Below are 16,458 nucleotides of genomic sequence, written 5' to 3' on the forward strand. Positions count from 1 at the left end.
TTACACACACAACCACACAATGTTACACACAAACACACAGAAAACCTTACACACACAACCACACACAATGTTACACACAAACACACACACAGAATACCTTACACACACAACCACACAATGTTACACACAAACACACACACAGAAAACCTTACACACACAACCACACACAATGTTACACACAAACACACACAGAAAACCTTACACACACAACCACACACAATGTTACACACAAACACACACACAGAAAACCTTACACACACAACCACACACAATGTTACACACAAACACACACACAGAAAACCTTACACACACAACCACACAATGTTACACACAAACACACACACAGAATACCTTACACACAACCACACACAATGTTACACACAAACACACACACAGAAAACCTTACACACACAACCACACAATGTTACACACAAACACACACACAGAATACCTTACACACACAACCACACACAATGTTACACACAAACACACAGAATACCTTACACACACAACCACACACAATGTTACACACAAACACACAGAATACCTTACACACACAACCACACACAATGTTACACACACACAAATACACGCATACAGTAAAAAACCTTACACACTACACAATATGTTAAACACACAACCACACATAGAAAACCTTACACACACAATAAAGAATGTTACACAGAAACACACACACTCACACACAGAAAAAACTTGCATACACAAACACCTTACACTCACTCACACACACAGACACACACACACAGAAAAAACATGCATACACAAACACCTTACACTCACTCACACACACAGACACACACACTCAGACACACACAAAGAAAAAACTTGCATACACAAACACATTACACTCACTCACACACAGACACACACACACTCACACACAGAAAAAACATGGATACACAAACACCTTACACTCACTCACACACACACACAGACACACACACTCACACACACAGAAAAAAACATGGATACACAAACACCTTACACTCACTCACACACACAGACACACACTCAGACACACACACACAAAGAAAAAACCTGCATACACAAACACCTTACACTCACTCACACATACAGACACACAGACACACAAACACAGAGAAAAATCTTGCATACACAAACACCTTACACTCACTCACACATACAGACACACATACAGACACACAAACACAGAAAAAACTTGCATACACAAACACCTTACACTCACTCACACACACAGACACACAAACAGAAAAAATCTTGCATACACAAACACCTTACACACACTCACACACACATACACACACAGAGAAAATCCTTGCATACAAAAACACCTTACACACACACACACAGAAAAAAACTTACATACACAAACACATAACACAAGTAGGTCTTCTTATTATTAAAAATAAAAAATCCATATACAGTATTGATCTTTTTGCCCAAAAAAACAGAGGCAATAAACAAACAACTACAGGACTTGCTCAGTTTACAGGGACTTTTATAACATGGTTAATAATGCAGATATTTACATTGACACTATTTGGAGGACTCCTTTATCCAGAACGACATACAAAAGTGCTTTAAAGTCTCTATTAATGAATACATTAACACTGGATCACTAGGTTACAGATTTAGGATACCATCAACCTAAAACTATTTTGTTTAATATAAACATAACAAACAGGGAAAAAAGTGTTTCAGAAAAGAGGTATGTCTTTACCCTTTGTACATCTAGGGGAAGTTTATTCCACCACCTCGGTGCCAGAACAATAAAGAGTCTTGCTGTATACCTACATCTTACCCTGAGAGATGGTGGGACCAGTCGAGCAGTGCTGGTAGCTGTGAGGGTGCGAGGTGCAGATAATAATGCTATATATCTATCACAGGCTTTCTTAGCTTTCTATTAGAAATCATTCACTCACTCATCTTCTACCGCTTATCCGAACTACCTCGGGGTCACAGGGAGCCTGTGCCTATCTCAGGCGTCATCGGGCATCAAGGCAGGATACACCCTGGACGGAGTGCCAACCCATCGCAGGGCACACACACTCTCATTCACTCACGCAATCACTCCCTAGGGACAATTTTCCAGAGATGCCAATCAACCTACCATGCATGTCTTTGGACCGGGGGAGGAAACCGGAATACCCGGAGGAAACCCCCGAGGCACGAGGAGAACATGCAAACTCCACACACACAAGGTGGAGGCGGGAATCGAACCACGACCCTGGAGGTGTGAGGCGAACGTGCTAACAACTAAGCCACCGTGCCCCCCTATTAGAAATCACTAACATTCAAATGTCAATGACCTTGACCTTACACATATAGTAACCTTTAGCTCTAAATGTGAAAGAAGCTCTTATCTTCCATAATGAGTCAGAAACTACTTAAGCAGGTCTGGTATAGTATGTGTAATTTCCCTAGACGTGGCAAAAATAAACATTTAACCAGTCAGCATGTTTAATTAAGATTATAAAGAGACAATGGATTCATAATTTCAGGCAAATAATGAGGTAGTTGGATTAAATTCATTAAAAAAAAGGTACTTTTTTCTTTCTTTGTTAAAGAAAAAGCCAGAAGCCTACAGACGCTCAGCCAACATTTACACAGCGTCTAATCCTTTCATTGATCCTCAGCATGAACGCAGTTTAAGGCCTATTCCGGGATTAATATATACATTTTCATAACAGAACGCCTTTAAATAAAGATAATGCTGGAGAATTTTGCAATGAAGCCGAACAAATCTAGAAAAAAAAAAGTTTGTGAGATGTACTGTAAGTAATAAACTGCAGTAGGCTTTTCACGAAAAGCACAAAAAAGGTAATGTACGACTGGCAATCAGTTAGCGCTGCTCACTTTATAAAGCAGCAGCATGAAATAATTATGTGGGTTTTTACCACGTTGAAAATTAATCGAGGTAATAATATAGTTTCTCTGTAGTATCTCTGTTCATTTTTGATTAACTGAACTCCATTAAAGTTCACAGCAGATTTCACTTAAGGGACATGCGGTTCAGCAAATCACAATTTTATTATTATTTTTTTTTTTTAGTTACCTTAATGAACATCTCCCGGTTTGGATTAAGTGCGCAATTTGGGGAAAAAAGTACGTAAGCAAGAAAAAGCATAAGGAGATAAAAGAGCATCTCTCACTGATTCAGTGAATGTTAGCGAAAATGTTTTTGAAAAATTCAATCCTGTGAAAAAGTAGCTTACTGCCTGAGATAATGAGAGGAGAGGGGAATCCTGGAGAGCATCAGCTCTGAAAGTGTGGCTGATGGAGGTGTATTCTGGAAGGCAGCATGCATTTGTGTCTGAGGCTGGTGATTGATTTCGTACGCTTGCTTTGATTTACGTGACGTTTTTAGAGGAGTCAAATGCCAAGGCCAGTCAGAAGTGTATATCAAACGCAGCCACACCCAAAAACCTTACTTGAACGTAGACTATGAGAAATGTTTGAACATGCAGAACTGAAGGTGTTGTGGAATACTGAAAGTTGTGGAATACTTAAGGTCGTGGAATACTGAGTTGTGGTATCCTGAAATTTGAGAAATACTTAAAGTTTTGGAATCTTGAAAGTTATGAATCCTGAAATTTGAAGAATACTGAAAGTTGTGGAATACTGAAAGTTGCAGAATACTGAAAGTTGCGGAATACTGAAAGTTGTGGAATACTGAGTTGTGGTATCCTGAAATTTGAGAAATACTTAAAGTTTTGGAATGTTGAAAGTTTTGAATCCTGAAATTTGAGGAATACTGAAAGTTGTGGAATACTGAAGGTCATGGAATACTGAAAGTTATGAAAAACTGAAAGTTGTGGAATATTGAAGGTCATGGAATACTGAAAGTTGCAGAATACTGAAAGTTGTGTAATACTGAAGGTCATGGAATACTGAAAGTAGTGAAAAACTGAAAGTTGTGGAATATTGAAGGTCATGGAATACTGAAAGTTGTGAAAAACTGAAAGTTGTGGAATACTGAATGTCATGGAATACTGAAAGTTGCAGAATACTAAAAGTTGTGGAATACTGAAGGTCATCGAATACTGAAAGTTGCAGAATACTAAAAGTTGTGGAATACTGAAGGTCATCGAATACTGAAAGTTGTAGAATACTGAAAGTTGTGGAATACTGAAGGTCATGGAATACTGAAAGTAGTGAAAAACTGAAAGTTGTAGAATACTGAAAGTTGTGGAATACTGAAGATCATGGAAAACTGAAGGTCATGGAAAACTGAACATCTTGTGATTACACAGAGTATTTGGAATGCTGATGGCTACCATTGTAACCTGACCAATTATCTCTGCATTTACCCTAACTACAAAACCCAAACAAGAAAGCCAATTAAGTTACAAAGTGTTCCCCTCCAATTAGCTGCCATGTGCTTAATTCCTCCACACAAAACTGTAAGAGGATAAGCTCATATCAAAGAGCCGTCTTCCTGCTGTTAAATTAATCCGTGGTGATGATCTTCAGGAAAGACATGGTGAAAAACATCATATTATCCCTTTAGCATAATAGTGAGATGCCCGAGATAAGCAGAAAAGAATTAAGTTGCAACAGCTCTCACCTTGAGCTCCTCCAGGTCAGGTCTCTCCATGCTGACCACAGCAGCCAGGAGCTGGTCTTCTAGGCCATCCCGTGTTACTGTGAAGTTGACCAACGTACACTGAGCCTGCAGCTCAGGCTGGTAGTGGGGGTTAGCCAGCTTGGTGTGGAGGATGAGCCGGAAACTAGGGTTGTACTCACATTCCTTGTCGCCGATCTTTATGTAACTGGAGTAAAGCAGTAGAGTTTTACTTAAAACTGTTTGACGGTTGCTGCTACAATACATTCACGATAAAACTCTTGAGTGACTCATACAGTACATCTACCAGGATTGCTATATGAAGCATTTATGCTATGCTTATAAAGGTTAAATGTATGTATACTTCTTTTCTGAGCAACTGTAAGCAATATACAGTAAGATGCACATTGTTAATATTATGGAGGGGGATATACACACGTGGACAAAAAGTGTTGGTACCCTTCCAGTAAAGAAAGAAAAACCCACAATGTTTACTGAAATATTGTGAAACTGACAAAATAATAAGAACTAAAAAATTACTAAAAATTGAGTAATGAAAATCAAACATTGCTTTGAATTGTGGTTCAACAGAAGCCGCTTGAGGATAGTCGAATGTTTTGTTCTCAGCCATTCTTTGTTTTTAGCTGTGTGTTTATTATCCTGTTGGAGGACCTACAGTATGACCTGCAACTGAGACCAAGCTTTCTGACACCGGGCAGCACATTTCACCCCAGAATACCTTGATAGTCTTGAGATTTCATTGTAAACTACTACACACTTTAGTTTAATTCATGTCCCTATGGTCAAATTTTTTTCAATATTTTCTAGGGGTACCATAATTTTTGTGCAATCTTATTGTGTTTTCAATACATTTTTTTATTATTAATACTTTCTGTCAGTTTCAGGTTATTTCAGTTACCATTGTAGGTTTTTCTTTCTTTAAATGAAGGGTGGCAACAACTTTGCCCTTGTGTGTATACAGGACTGGGGTCTCATTTATAAAGCGTGCGTACGCACAAAACGGGGCTGGAAACGTGCGTACGCCAGTTTTCGCGCAAAGGTTGTGGTCTATAAAAAAACAAACTTGACGGGAAAATGTGCGCACCTTTAAGCAAACTTTGAGATGTGCGTACGCACATTCTGGAGACAAAGGGAATTGGCGACACAGATGGTGAGGTCGTGAACTGAAGTTAGATTGTAGAAAATACATGTGAGAAGAACGATTATAAGAATTAATGACATTTAATTTTCACTCCATTTCATACGTTATATCCACATTATCATGAGGATTAAATCCAACATTGTTATTTGTGTCTCTAGGCTATATACATCTAGTAAAATCCAAACGTAATTCAAATTGTATTAAAAATAAAATAATAATAATAATAATCAGCGCTACTCCGTCCAGGGTGTATCCTGCCTTGATGCCCAATGACGCCTGAGGATAGGCACAGGCTCCCTGTGACCAGAGTAGTTAGGATAAGCGCTAGAAGATGAATGAATGAATGAATGAATAATCAGCGCTGCCTTACAGTCACATTGTCCACATCGGGAGCGCAGGAGGAGATGGCGCGACTACATGTGATACAAAATAGCATGAAATACCCTTTTATTAGAGAACTGCAGAACACAGTGTAAAAACGAAATATTTTCTTTAATGTACATATATCATAAAAAGTCTGCAAATACAGTCATGAAGCACAATCGCTACTCATCATTGGTCCTAACTATTACGGTGTTCATTACAAAACCATCATGAAGAAGCATGTGTTCACTATAACATTTTCGTCTTAAATTTTCGGCCACAAATTAATTCTGGGATTTTGTCAAGGTGTTAACGATCAGTCTAATTGCTAGAAACATATAAATCCTCCGGTGACCCGGGTATGTAATGCTTCATGATGACACTGCTGGCACTGTTGGAGGATTACGCCAATGGCAGAATAAGGAGAGAACGAGTTTTCAGGGACCATGATGATTTCCTGGCTAATAAAGCGATTTAGATTCCCTAGAGCTGTGCTCTTAGATCTATGTGTTGAATTGGGTCCAGTATTAGAGAGGGCAACACGCCGGAACCATGCCATCCCAGTCCAAATACAAGTCCTCACCACTCTGGGGTTGTTGGCAACCGGCTGTTTCCAGCGCGAATTGGCAGACAGGTAAATTATTTATATAAAAAAACTATAAGTAATCCTCAACTTTGTCTCTAAGACCTTTTTTTATATGAAATAATTCTATTGGAATCTATCATCTCACCCTATAGGTCTGGTATATCACAGCCGTCCCTGAGTGCCATAATATCTGTCGTTTTGTATGGTATACTTAATATGGGTAGTCGATACATCAGGTTCCCGTACACTGTGCGAGAACAGGCCGAAATTAAAATGCAATTTGCAGCAATGTCTGGTTTCCCAAATGTAATCGGCGCAATTGACTGCGCTCGTGTTGCTATAAGTTCACATCTGAAAATGAATTTGCTTATGTTAATAGAAAGCATGTGCATTCTATTAATGTGCAAATCATATGTGACTCCAACATGACCCTCACAAACATTGTGGCACGCTGGCCTGGTTCAACACATGATTCCTTTATCTTGACACATAGCAGTGTAGGGAACAGACTAAATGCAGGCGCAGTACGTGATGGCTGGCTTCTTGGTGAGTTTAACAATATTAAAAAGTAGAAACTGTAACAATTTTGTTTTTAATATAATTATAACAATGTCGCTTTTAATATAATTATAACCTGCAGGCGACAGTGGCTACCCAACGAGACGCTGACTCCTCAACCCATTTGTAAACCTGCAGAGCGCAGAGAAAACTCATTATAACGAGGTCCACTCTCGTGCCTGTGCAGTGATTTGCATTGGCTATTTATGGTTAAAAATGGGCATGTACAGGGCGGGATTTCACGTACGCACATATGCGGGTGATCTGTGATTTATAAAGGGAACATTGCTTAGAGGAGTGCGTACGCACGGTTTTTTAAATCGGAATTTTATAACTCGGCGTACGTAAACTTTTAATAGGGATCCTACGCACAGTTTTATAAATGAGACCCCTGGTGTGTTATTGATATTCTGTAAATACAGAAATGTCAGTTTAAGAGATGTTTTTATCTTGAAGTGGTTCTACCTAGTTTTTCACCAAACCTACCGTCCTTTTTTTATTGTTTCTCGACCCAGTAGGGGCCCAAGCACTGGATCAACCGTCTCCTCCAGATTTTCAATAAGGACAACCTCACCTGCAGATAAGGCTCTCTCAATTAAGTCTAAATATCTACAAACAAATAACAGACAGACAAATATATAAGAAAATAATATATATAAAGACAGCCGAATGTATTACTGAAAATATACTGAAATCTAGTATAGCCTCTATTGACGTTTACCCTCTCTGCCCAATTCTAATAACCCGAAGGTTATCTCCATATTTGTTCTTGATCCATTTTATCCCCTGAAGTTGAGGGTCTACCATGAGTGGCCAGCGCTCACAGCTGGTTAAGATGGTAGCATTCTCAGTGGACATTCGATCAGCTGGAAGTCCTTCGTTCTGCCAGGCGGCAACATCTGCATCGTCCATCAGCATAGTGAGAGGGTCCAGACCTGGTGTGACCGGGATAGGCACCTGATGGAGAACAAGAAGACATGAGCAATTCACCACACTCGCTTTGGGTTTTAGATCTAAGAGTAAACAATGTTAGAAAACTCACTCGAGTGAACAAACAGTGAGAGTGAGTGCTCTAATAAAGCTACCGAGATTACAGGAAAGCTGCTGATGTTGTCTGGCGGTGTACTGTATAAGAGCAGTTCTGGCAAAGAGTTTGCAGAGTAAACATTCTAGGATTTAACAGGCATGGAAATAAACTCACTTTAAGCTGGCTAATATAAGGCCTCCAGGTATTATCCATCAGTTCGTGGCGATAGCGCCTGGTGAAGTAGCCCAGATAAGAAACAAAGGCAGTGATGAGAAGAACATCTCCACACAGAGTCCTCTCCTGATGCTTGAAGTTAGCCACTGCCTCGGCCCAGCGCACGTTCTCAGAGGCCAAACCTCCAACCTGAGAAGAGGGAATGATTCACTAGCATGAATATGAATCGGCTAGTTAAGACCATGGATAACAGTTCATACAAATTGTTTTGGAAGTAGCGTTTTAACTTGTCTTATGATTGGCTCATATTAGGAAAGAGTAACGATGACAGCTTTTGCTCATGGGGCTCTAACTGACAGATCTGTCTAACTGTCTGCTTTGTTTATTGTGTAATTAAGACCTAAGCTGCCAAAATTACCTGAATGGATTTTTTTCAGATCATCATGATCTTCATAGAAATGTACTGGCTTCCAGAGGAGAGCAAAGCAATACTGCCAGAAACCATATACTGGTGTGTGTGTGTGCATATCTGTGTGTGTGTGTGTGTGTTTGGATGGGAGGGTTCTCACCAGGCGGTTGGCAAGAGAGATTGTGCGTGCTGTGGTCTCGGCCTCTTGTTGGCACTTCAGCTTGTCTGCTGTGGCTTTCTCAAATTTTGCCGTCAGTTTTGCCAAGTTCTCATTAAGGAGCTGTCAGGGGGAGAGGAGGAATAGAAGTTGTTAAGAGACAGAGAGAGAGACAGAGAGAGAGAGAGAGAGAGAGAGAGAGAGAGACATAAATGAATGTGTCTAAATGCTATTCATATAAGACTATAAACAAGGTATTTGTTTATACTCTTTGTAGCCTTGAAAAGTTAACAAAGAGTTAGCTCAACAATGAATTATTACTGCAGTGATAGTAACCCGAGGACAAAAACAATTAGGAGGTGAAAACACAGCTTTATCACTTTGAACTACAAGACTGAAAACATTTTTGAGGAGTGATTTCAATGAAACCAACCTGTACCATTTCTGAGAAGAGATATTAAGCGCACATAACAATGCTTCTGAACATTGTCATGGTGTTGGAGGAGAAAAGAACGCCAAGTACAAGTGACTCACATTGATTTTTGCTTTAATGACTGAGAGTTTCTCCTGAGCAGATGCTAGCTCTGCATTGGCTTTGCTCAGGGCTTGTCTCTTGGGCTCCACTTCACAGTAAACCTCATAGAACTTTACAATGTTAATAACCCAGGAGCAGAGGCCTGCCGCAGCGTAGGACTTTGCCGCCACCAGCTCCGGTTTGAACTCTGGGTCCTGCAGGTAAGGCTGGATGGCTTTCAGGCAGTTCTCATTGATGTTCTCCTTGTCGAAGTTTATCAAAGAATCAAGGAAGGTGTCAACTTTAGCCATCATGACTTTAGCTGCTTTCCAGCTGCGATCTTTGGGAACTTTGCCCCTAGGAGCCATTAGGACCATGACGGCAGCAGTCACGTTGGTAACAGCAGTCACAGGAGCGCCAAAGGACCTCAACTCTGTCAGATTGTTCTAGAGAAGAAATACAAGATTGAAAACTATCAAATATCAGCTCATACTATGTAGCATAAACAAACACTCACTCTCCTTGTTCAAAAGGAACGAAATAGTTTAAAGGAAAAAAGGAGCAGAGCAAAAATATTGAAACAGGCTAGCGAAATAGATACATAAATAAATAAATAAATAAATAAATAGCCACAGTAAAATATATACACCTGTGTCAAAAACAGACAAAGGTCAACAGGGAAAAAAGAGGAACAAGAGGAACAACAGGGAAAAAGAGGCTTAGAAACATCATCAGAGCGAAACCAAAGTGTTCATACAGTCCAGTAGCCGTAATTGTTGCCTTGGGTTGAAGCGTCTGTGATGCTATGTGAAGTGACAGTTAGTAACTTTCCTGGCAATTTTCGCCAGCTATTTTGGTGAGAAGGGTCTATCTACAATCTGCAGATCAGTGGGTGTGTATACCCTGATAGCTTACAAATGTCAGCAGAACGTTTGCAATTTACATCTCAACAATCTCTCAGACGGTTAATTTGCTAACTTGGAAGATGTCATGGTGTGTTTTCATCAGCTTCATCCGTCACCCTTTTGCACAATGTGTAACTTTCAGTGTTGTAAGACGGCTAATGATTTATTTAATCTCCAAACTCACACCATGTGATAAGCAGATTACATTTAATCAAAAGTTCCCTTCACGCAGTCTCCCATGATTAACTGACATAACAGTTTTTCGGGAACAATTTAGCAGGTAGCACATGACTGACTACAGTGAGCTAGTGAATAAATACTGTATTGCTGTCTGAAGCTGCAAAACGCTACAGTGAGAAAAAATTACATTGCATTGGTGTCTCGCCAATTAGCAAATGAACGAGAGAGAGTGTGACAGAGAGAAAGAGAGAGAGCTTTCAAACAGTAGTTTCATTTATCTTTTTTTTTTTTTTTTTTTTTACAATTAGCAGTGAATATACAAACATGAACAAATATTTTTGAAATCCTGTCAGAGTTAGCCTATGTTAGCAAGCTAGCAAGAATTGGTGGTTAAATGCTTATAACCATTTAATAATTATTTAACAAAAGCACTAACACCCCTCTAAGATATTCTGTCACTGGGGTTATCCATGTGACAAAAATTAGCATTTGTCACATGGATATATTCTTTATGATATTTACTTAGCATTAAATATAATAAAAAATGACAAGCATAATTTAGAAAATACTTCCAGAATGCTGTCAGGTTAGCTTAGCTAGCTGGCTGTTTTTAGCAGTTAAACATGATTTATAAGATTGCCTCAGTATGCCTTCTGTTAGCTAGCAGTCTAGCTTTCAGGCTATAGATATAAATTAATATCCTTTCATTATTCCTGTCAGGTTAGCTCATGTTAGCACAATCTGTGAAATATACACAAGCCAGCTAGTTACCATGAGGAACATGGCATCTAGTTACCTACTCAAAGACTTCCATATGGTTTTCAGTGATCTTAAAGTCATGTTCAGAGCTGCTCTTATTTCCATATGCACTTAATAGCACATGAACATACATTTCCATATATTAACATAAGGACATACTTCTGTGGTCTGCAATCTGCAAAAGAACCCTGCTGACACCTGTTGATGACGTAATCGAGCTGCTCATCCTAAAGTAAACCTGTATTAATTTAGTCATGTCAGCACCACATGTCATGGGCCCCCATGAGCTTTCATTTCATTACCACTTGTTTACATCAGAGCTAGATGCCACTTGTCATTCCTGTACAGCTTATATGTTCTCACCTTGTGGCCAAAGCCGGCAACATATAGCGAGCGTGAAAGGAAAGGGCTGACAGAATAAACAGCAACCCTGAGTGCAGAGAGAATGAAAAAGCAATGGACAGCTCACAAGTGGTGGAAAGACAGAACTAACAAGCCGAAGTATGTAGATTCAGGTTGTGGAGCATATGTAGCTTCAAGCTGAGGCAATTTAAACTTATTAACAGTAATTAAAATGTTTATACTGTAGATTTGTAATAAACATATGATAAATCGTTTATTGATTCTAAATTATTTTACGAATTCTTAAGGCTCTAGGTTGTTGATTGGAGGATCATGGTTTAAGCCACAGCCCCAAGCTGCCAGTGCTAGGCCCTTGAGCAAGGCCCTTAACCCTCTCTGCTCCAGGGGGGGGCAGTATGATGTCTGACCCTGCACTTTGACCCCAACTTCCACAGTTGGGATATGCAAAGAAAGAATTTCACTGTGCTGTAATGTATATGTGACAAAAATAAAAGCTTCTTCTTCTATAGCATAGCACTGCTGAATTCTTGAATCTGATTGATCAGATGCTCAGGATTGAGGATTGCTATCAATTTGCTCGTTCCAACATGTTGTCATTTTTATAGCAACACAATAATAGTAACATGCATTCAAGTGCCTCTACAAAATTCGTATTTACAAGTTACAAATAATTTACATATATTTACAAATAACAACAACACGTGTGTTCTAGTCACTTTGGTCAGAGCAAGATGGAGGTGTATTTTCTAATTTTCTAAAACTAATTCTTATTCTATAAAAGCACATGCACCACGGCTTTGTGGTGGTGTTCTTGTGTGTTCAACTTTTAATTATGTTCCTTCACACATGCCATAAATCACATTCGGACTCGGACTGAGGATGCCAAATAATAGATGGATAATAAAAAATTATTGAACAATGATGACTATATTTTTGATCATTGATATGGTTAATCTTTTTGTAAGGAGATGTTTAGGTACCATTTACGAAAGGAGTCTCCAGTTTCAGAGCTCTGCAACTGCCATTTAATTGCCTGAAATTCTTTGAGACAGTTTTTTTTCCTGCAACATGACAAGTTAAATGATAAAACTAACTAACCAACTTGTATGAGATGTCATTTTTTAATTAATAAAACAAATTTCCAACCTGTTGTGGTATTAGAGGAATAAAACACTTAGGTACACTTTGATAAATTTTGACTTCACTATACTGTGTCCTGTATTTTATCTTAATAGCACAAGCCCTACAATAAAATCATGCCCCTATATAGCAGCACCATAGACCACAGAGAGTTTTTAAGAAGATATGCTGGGTGGTGTGTTTGACCTTGTTGAGCGTGTTGAGAGCTTCCTGGGCTGCTATGAGAGCAGGCTCAGCCTTGGCAAGATCTGTCTCGCAGTCCCTCTGCTTTCTGCCCACAACTTCTGCTATGCTGGCGACCTTTTGCTCCTCTTCGTCGGCCACAGCCTTTTCCCGACTCACCTTCTCCGTCTCTACCCCCACCACCTGAATTAGTTTGTCTGCATCCTCGTTCTTCTGCTTCAATTCCACCTCCTGAGCAGCCAGCTTGGCCTTCAGGTCATCCACCTACCGCAGGAAACAAAACAATTTGTGAGAAATGATAAATAAGTGAATGCTTTAGAGAAGGTATATAACATATATTCTTATAGTGAGGTGAAAATAAAGAAGAAAGAAAAATGCACTGAAGATTATTTTCAACGATTATCGCACACCGGTGATCCGTGGTCCTGCATTCTGACTCTCCCTGATACTAAGACGTGATACTGATACTAATTGACCAAGCCTGCTCTATTATGATTCTTATCCAGCTGTTAATCTTTAATATGAATCTTCAATAATCTTCAGCAGTGGCATGGGGGTGATTGAAAATGCTTGAGGGAGAAAAAACTTGCACATCTAGCACATCCAGTTCTTTCCTGAAAAGACATTTGTAATTCTTAGATTTTTTTTCCTTCGCTACCTTCCTTATTCATCGTGTCATACTTTATGTTCAATTCCATTCAAGTCATTTTCTTAATGTTTTATTTTTCTTGTATTTGATCAATTCACTGCTTAACTTGTTTTCTGTGTAAAGGGAACACTGACGTTTCTTTCAAACTTGCCTTTTCTGTTTGTTTTTTTTATAAATGCCTGTGCATGTTTTACATGCGATCCTATGGGAAGCAGCCACAAAGTGGGATAGATGGGATGACTTTTCAAAAACACTGCCACTAGCATTTTTTCACTATTTTATTTTTCTTGCTCACAGTGGAGTGCTTTGAAAAGTTGAAATATTTAAAAAAGTGTTGAGTGTTTTCAACCAACCAGGTTACAAGTTCGGGGAAAAGTGACGATGGAATAAACGTTGAAACAACGCACATATACTACATATAATATTTGCATATATAATAACATTTATGAAATGTTGAATAGAAAATATTTCACTTGCATTAGTGCAACAGTGCAAAGCAACTTAAAACAATGTGTGTTAAATTCTGCAGTACACAATGTAACCTCCCACTTTAATCATGTTCGTTACACATGCATTGATTTTCTGCCTCTAAAACTAAAGCGAAGGTAAACATCCATTTTCCAAGTTGAACCACTGTTTATGTATGCGCTCATCAGAGGGGCCATTTTTTGTTTCAACACAAAAGACATTTCAGCTAGCACTTTTTTGTATGTTTAAAAAAATAGTAAGTGTAAAAATCAAGTCTTACCTGCTCATTAAAATTCTTTCTGAACCCGATTAAAATCCAGAATAATAAAACAATACATTTAATGAAGACATTTTATAGTTTCATAGTTACTAAAGTGCCAGTAGTTACAGAGTTTATTACTGCTAGCATGCCAGATTTTATAAATTTTTAGTCCCTGTGGAAAACAATTGCATTCACCAAATATTTGCTAGGCTTATTTTAACTTGTGGTAAACAAGTTGATTTTTAAGTTAAGATGTTCTGCATTATTGATCTAGGATGCATGATAGTTAAGACCAAGAAAGGTAGAATCTGCATTTTTTACTTTTCATTTTGATTCATGATCATTTAAAAAGACAACAACAACAATACGACTACTATTAATAATAATAGCAACAACAACAACAATACTACTACGTATAATAGCAACAACAACAATCCTATTACTACTACAAGAATAACAATACTACTACACCAACAACAAAAATCCTACAACAACAACAACAACAACAATACTACTACTACAACAACAATAACAATAGTATGACTACAACAACAACAATACTACTACTACAACAATAACAATACTACTACTACAACAATACTACTACTACTACTACTACTACAACAATAGTACTACTACAACAAAAATCCTACTACTACAACAACAATACTACTACTACGACAACACTACTACTACATCAACAATACTACTACTACTACTACTACTACTACTACTACAACAATACTACTACTACTACTACAACAATACTACTACTACAACAACAATACAACAACAATACTTCTACTACTACTATTACTAACACCAACAGCAATAGCAACAACAACAACAACAATACTACTACTGTTAATAATAGCAACAACAACAGCAATAGCAACAGCACCATTACTACTAGTAATAATAGCAACAACAACATTACTACTACTACTACTACTACTACTACAACAGCAGCAACAACAACAGCAACAAAAATACTAATACTACTAAGAACAACTACAGCAACAACAACAAAAGCAATAACAACACAACAATAACAACAATACCACTAGTAACATCGTCATACTTTGTCCAACCCTAACAACAACAACACTACTACAGCAGCAACAACAGAACAGCAGAACAAAAAATACTTCTACTACTAACAAGAACTATAGCAATAACAACAACAATACTACTCCTAACAACAACAACAACAACAATGCTACCATTACTAATAACAAAAACAGCACCAGCACTACTACTGAAACTGCTAACAAAAATAACAGCAGCTACAACAATATCAACAACAATAACAACAATAATCATAAAAATAATAATAATAAATCTTCATCATCATCATCATCATCATCACTTTTAAAAAACCTGTTAGAATGTGTAGAGTGTACAGAAGGTATTGAATACAGCATCTGCTGTACGCTGTATTTGTCACAAGCATCATAATCATTAAAATATAAAAACTAATGAATTTGTCATTATCATCTAATTGCATCTCTAGAGCTTATGAATAACAGATTATTTGCTATTGTTTTGGAGTTGAATTAAAACTGTATTTATGATTTTTATCTGAGAAATGAGCGTGTTGTTATTTTTAATTGATACTGCACACACACAGAAAAAAAAGCAATACAGAGAATGAAGGCTGCAGTAGATATGATTGATGCGGTTACTTTAATAGTCAAAGTCTTTCCTAATTATAAAATGCTTGATATGGCCATTTTCTAGTGAGCACTGTCAGAGAGGGAAAAGTCAATCAGAGGAGAGAATTGCAATGAAGTAATTAGCTATACAACTGCCATCAGTAACAATCTAAAACAGCATGATGTACGAACGAGACTGCAGAAATTGTTAGATGAGTAAAGTATAAAAAAAGAAACAAAAACTTCCGTTGCAATCTCAACACTTCTCAAGGTACATGAGAAATCAAAAGGAGATTTCTTTTTTTCCAAATGAGCTGATTAGTCAGAAGAAAATGAGACGTCTGGGACAAACCACCTTCCTGGTAGCGGAATGGCGA

General features: G+C 38.1%; 1 protein-coding gene across 2 annotated transcripts in view; it reads right to left on the reverse strand.

Annotated features, from left to right (window-relative positions):
• dnah9 (dynein, axonemal, heavy chain 9) overlaps positions 1-16,458 on the reverse strand; it is a 98,348-nt gene that overhangs the window by 27,335 nt on the left and 54,555 nt on the right. For both annotated transcript variants that reach the window (XM_060861350.1, XM_060861340.1), the window contains exons 49-55: positions 13,051-13,311; positions 9,538-9,963; positions 9,007-9,126; positions 8,438-8,626; positions 7,958-8,193; positions 7,723-7,845; positions 4,571-4,775 (exon numbers count right to left, since the gene is read on the reverse strand). In XM_060861350.1, the coding sequence (XP_060717333.1) occupies positions 4,571-4,775; positions 7,723-7,845; positions 7,958-8,193; positions 8,438-8,626; positions 9,007-9,126; positions 9,538-9,963; positions 13,051-13,311 (1,560 nt within the window). The remainder of the gene's footprint in view (positions 1-4,570; positions 4,776-7,722; positions 7,846-7,957; positions 8,194-8,437; positions 8,627-9,006; positions 9,127-9,537; positions 9,964-13,050; positions 13,312-16,458) is intronic.

The sequence above is a fragment of the Tachysurus vachellii genome, chromosome 2 (assembly GCF_030014155.1).
Source record: "Tachysurus vachellii isolate PV-2020 chromosome 2, HZAU_Pvac_v1, whole genome shotgun sequence".
Classification (NCBI taxonomy): Eukaryota; Metazoa; Chordata; class Actinopteri; order Siluriformes; family Bagridae; genus Tachysurus; species Tachysurus vachellii.